We start from the raw sequence: 4,289 nt of genomic DNA on the forward strand, positions 1-4,289 counted from the left end.
CGGTGATTTCCTCTCTAATACGGATCTTGAGTTCTTCCAAGTTGTGAGGACGATGCCGAAAAACCTTGTCCTTGAGATAACCCCACAGGAAAAAAATCGCAAATGCTCAAATCAGGTGATCTTGCAGGCCACCGCAGGTCACCCCTCAGAGACACGAGACGCGCAGGAAACATCTGCCGCAATTTCGTCCTTGAAACATGTGCTGTGTGGGCCGTAACCCCATCTTGTTGGAACCAAATATCCTCAAGATGTTGTTCATCAACCAACTGATTCAATTCTGGCTCAAAAAAATCTTGCAGCATCGAAACGTAACGCTGAGCGGTCACGGTTGTTGTAAGCCCATCCTCCTCAAAGAAGTAGGGTCCAATAACACCAAATTTGGAAATCGCACACCATACAGTCACTTTCGGGGAATGGAGAGGTCGCTCATTAACTTGTTGTGGGTTTAGGCTGAAGTACACGGGGCGTGTTTACAAGCTACAAGCCGGCGACTAAGAAGCCGGCGAGTTGGCGAGTGCGCTAGTTGTCGAGTACACATATACATTCCACTCGCTCAGTAGCCAAGTAGCTGGCGTGTAGAAATATACCTGCTGTTTGTTGTTTCGTAGTGGTTTCCTGTTGACAAAATGAAGTGGAATGCGAATAACATTTCGTTGTTTTTACAACTGTATCAACAGTTTCCGGCATTGTGGAACATTAAAGATAAAAATTACTGCAACAAATCGTTGAGGGATATGGTGTTTAAACAACTAATGTCTGAACTGGAAGAAAATCAGTTGTTGGGGCAAATGGATAAAAAGCAACTTACGGCAAAAATTAAGTCCATTAAAGATGTCTACAGAACGGAGTTAAAGAAAATTGAGAAAGGTAAAAAGAGTGGATGTGGGGCAGATGACGTTTATGTGCCAAAACTAACCTGGTTCAACGATGCATGTTTCCTGAGTGAGGTTTTGGCAACAAGAAGCAGTCAATCAAATTTGGTAAGTAAATGTATTTACATGTTATTTTTAAATTTGATTACAAAAAATATTTTAAATACATTCTTTAAGGCCTTTTTAGTCCAAGTTTCTCCCATTGCCAGGGTAGAGGATTTTCTTCAGTGAAATATTTCATGAACTGTTGTCTGATCTGTATTGCTGTACTGTTTGGATTGTTGCTGCCCAGTGAGGTCACTGGTCGTAAGGTGTTGGCATGTAACCTCCACTGACCAGGTGTTACTTCTCCTGTGTTTAAATCTTCTCTGTCCAGTGCTTTTTGTGGCATATAGTGGCCTGGGGAAGTCTTTCGCAACCAGTTATGCAAACTGCAAGCAGCCAAAATAACTCTATCGATGGTGTCGGGTTTCAGCTCAATTGCTATTGAGAACACTCGAAAACGCCAGGCAAGTATGCCAAAAGCATTCTCTGAAACTCTCCTGGCACGGGATGTGCGATAATTGAAAATTTTCTCTTCATCACTTAATCCATGTTTACTGAAAGGCTTCATAAGATCGGGTCTAAGAGGGAAAGCATCATCTCCGATAATAACATGGTCCTCAGGAAACCCAACTGTTTTGTTTTCCATTGCAATGTTCAGAGAACTATTTCTGAACACTGCACTGTCATTGGCTCTTCCATTTCCTCCTACATCAACGTAAGTGAAGCAATAATCAGCATCCACCATAGCGAATAGTATGATGCTGTAGGTTTTCTTATAGTTGTAGTATACTGAACCTGAACCTGGAGGTCTTTTAATAAGAACATGTTTACCATCAATCGCTCCACAGCATCTAGGGAAATTCCAACGTTGGAGGAAAACCTTTTCAATTTTTTTCCACTCTTCAACAGTTGTGGGTACCTGAAAATGAAATATAGTTTATAACAACTTTTTTGCTACGGTATTAGTCCAGTCAGTGACGGTTTTTAATTTCCTTCTTTGTAATAGCTAATTATATATTTGTATTATATTAAGGTTTGTTTTTACATTGGGGGATTTTGATTCAGAAGCTAATTACAAATTTTCATGAAAATCAATGCAACTCTAAAACATTAGGAGGTACAGTAGAACTTCGATAATTCGTAGTTAAAGGGGCCGAGGATTTACTTCGAATAGGAGGTCGAATTATCTTTTGTTTTTTTCTCGGCTAGAGACACTCGTACTCGGTTCTTGGAACTCAACTATGGTACTGAATAACGATACACATGATGCTTTCAGTCCTAAGTCCTAGTATGATGCTTACAATCCTAAACAACAGTATTTTTACTGTCATTGACTGGACTATAAATAATGCATAAAAATTACATAAAATTATTAGCAGTTTTTGTCCTTTTTTGGGATGCAAGCCAAACTGATATTGCAGAAAAAGATGAGGAAGGGAACTCTATTGACCAAGATGAGCCTGACATCGGGGGAAAAATCACTGCTCAATCATCTGAAATTATGAAGCCACCTGAGCAGCCGAAAAAAAAGGTTAAAAAAAAATCAGATAGTATACCAGACAAAGAAATAGCTCAAGCTAATCCAAAAATTAGATGAGATAGCAAACAAATCTACTGAGGACAAGCCATATGACCTGTTTGGCAGTTATGTCGCAACAGAAATGCGTCAGCTACCTAATCGGGCAGCCATCCTGCTACAGCAGGAGATACAAAATTGTATCACTCGTTGTAAGTTAAACACATTGGACGATGAATCAGTTCAACATCAATATGACAAATTTCCTTCATTGCAATCTCCCCAATCAATAGCGTCCGTTTGTTCTTCAAACGAGGAAGAGGACATATTGAAAAGAGCAATGATAAATACGTTTGTAAACATTTAATTAATATATTATGTATCAAAAGCATTTCATTTTGTTCAAGATAAATTTTTAAATACAAGTTTTGAGATTGAGAAGTGTATATTTACCATCCTTTTCCATATTTCAAACCAACGTTACTTAATACGAGGGCAAAATGTTCTTCATTCATGCAAGTTTTGAAAATAAAAATAAGATAAAATATTTACACTTACATTAATAAATGGACGAAGCACGCAACAAATCTCCGTAAGTACATGTGGTAAGAACCTGGATATTGTTGTTTCTGGAACTCGAAACAGGTACTCCAAAGATTTAAAAGAATCACCAGTCGCTAAATATCGTAATGTTATTTCTAATTTTGTGGTTACTGGAATCGCCATTCTCATTGTCGTGTCCTGCTTTGACAACTTTCCGCGAACCATTTCCAGTAGCTCATCAAACTGTTCACCTGTAATTCTTAACATATTTCTATAGGCTGCATTGTCTTCGTTCTTCAGCTCTTTCAGTAATGTATGTGATGCACCATATTCAGTACGTCTTCCTACCCACGGTTTCACCCACACTTTCCTCTTCTTCCGTTTCGCGTTTTGTCGTCTAATTAACTCTTTTTTAATCACTTTTGATAGAACTAAAACTCCCGATAGAACTAATTCCTCCGACATTTTCAAGACCGTTCTACTCGTTGCTTCTGGACAATCCACAAGCTACTGTGAGTACACTTGGCTAGTTTACAATCTAAATCGCTCAAAAGCCGGCGAGTGGCGTGTAAAGTCGCCGGCAGAGTCAACTTTTTCAAGAGCTTTTTTAAAAGCAGCTTTTAAGCGAGTGCAGTGAGTACACTGGGCTAGTTTACGAGCTGCTTGTAAAAAAGTCGGCTTGTAGCTTGTAAACTCGCCCCGTATACTTGACCCTTTTCTGTCCGACCAATAACGGAAATTCTGTTTATTAACTGAACCTGACAGGTGGAAATGGGCTTCATCACTACTGAAGAAGGTTGACCTTGGTGGGATACGTTCTAAAATTTCTTGAGCGCAATTCACGCGGTGTTGAAAGTCTGGAGGCATTAACTTCTGAACCAACATAATTTTATAGGGGTGGAAGAATAAATCTTTGTGTAAAATCCCCCTAACAGAGCGATCAGACATGTTTTACGCAGTCGCGTGTTTCCGGGCAGAGCGTGTTGGTGATTGTTCAACAGCTGCCCTCACTACTGCGACGTTTTCGGGAGTTCTCGCTGTTTTCGGTCTTCCCATACCTTTAGGCCTTTGTGTTGAACCAGTTTCTTCCAACGCACGAACCCAACTTGCAATAACATTGCGATGTGGAACGGGATCATTACGCGGAATGTTAAAGTGCACTCGGAACGCTCGTTGAGTCGTGATGTAAGAACGGCCACTTTCAAAAAACGTGCGAACGGCAAAGCCTCGATGCTCTCCGCTCCAAACCATTGCTACGACTGAAAACGGGGTGAGTGACCGAATGCAGTGAGCCCCCTCCCCGGCTCCTACCC

General features: G+C 40.4%; 1 protein-coding gene across 1 annotated transcript; it reads right to left on the minus strand.

The window, feature by feature from the left end:
- Window positions 1–1,044: 1,044 nt before the first annotated feature.
- LOC124370405 lies at window positions 1,045–1,662 on the minus strand. Its single transcript, XM_046828690.1, has one exon. It carries the CDS (start codon window positions 1,660–1,662, stop codon window positions 1,045–1,047), a length of 618 nt encoding a protein of 205 aa, XP_046684646.1.
- Between the last annotated feature and the right edge of the window lie 2,627 nt (window positions 1,663–4,289).

The sequence above is a fragment of the Homalodisca vitripennis genome, unplaced genomic scaffold (assembly GCF_021130785.1).
Source record: "Homalodisca vitripennis isolate AUS2020 unplaced genomic scaffold, UT_GWSS_2.1 ScUCBcl_161;HRSCAF=1453, whole genome shotgun sequence".
Lineage (NCBI taxonomy): Eukaryota > Metazoa > Arthropoda > Insecta > Hemiptera > Cicadellidae > Homalodisca > Homalodisca vitripennis.

What these genes read in the sequence shown, in the direction of transcription:
- LOC124370405 (XM_046828690.1), bottom strand. Translation starts at nt 1,662, where the DNA reads ATGGTGGATGCTGATTATTGCTTCACTTACGTTGATGTAGGAGGAAAT.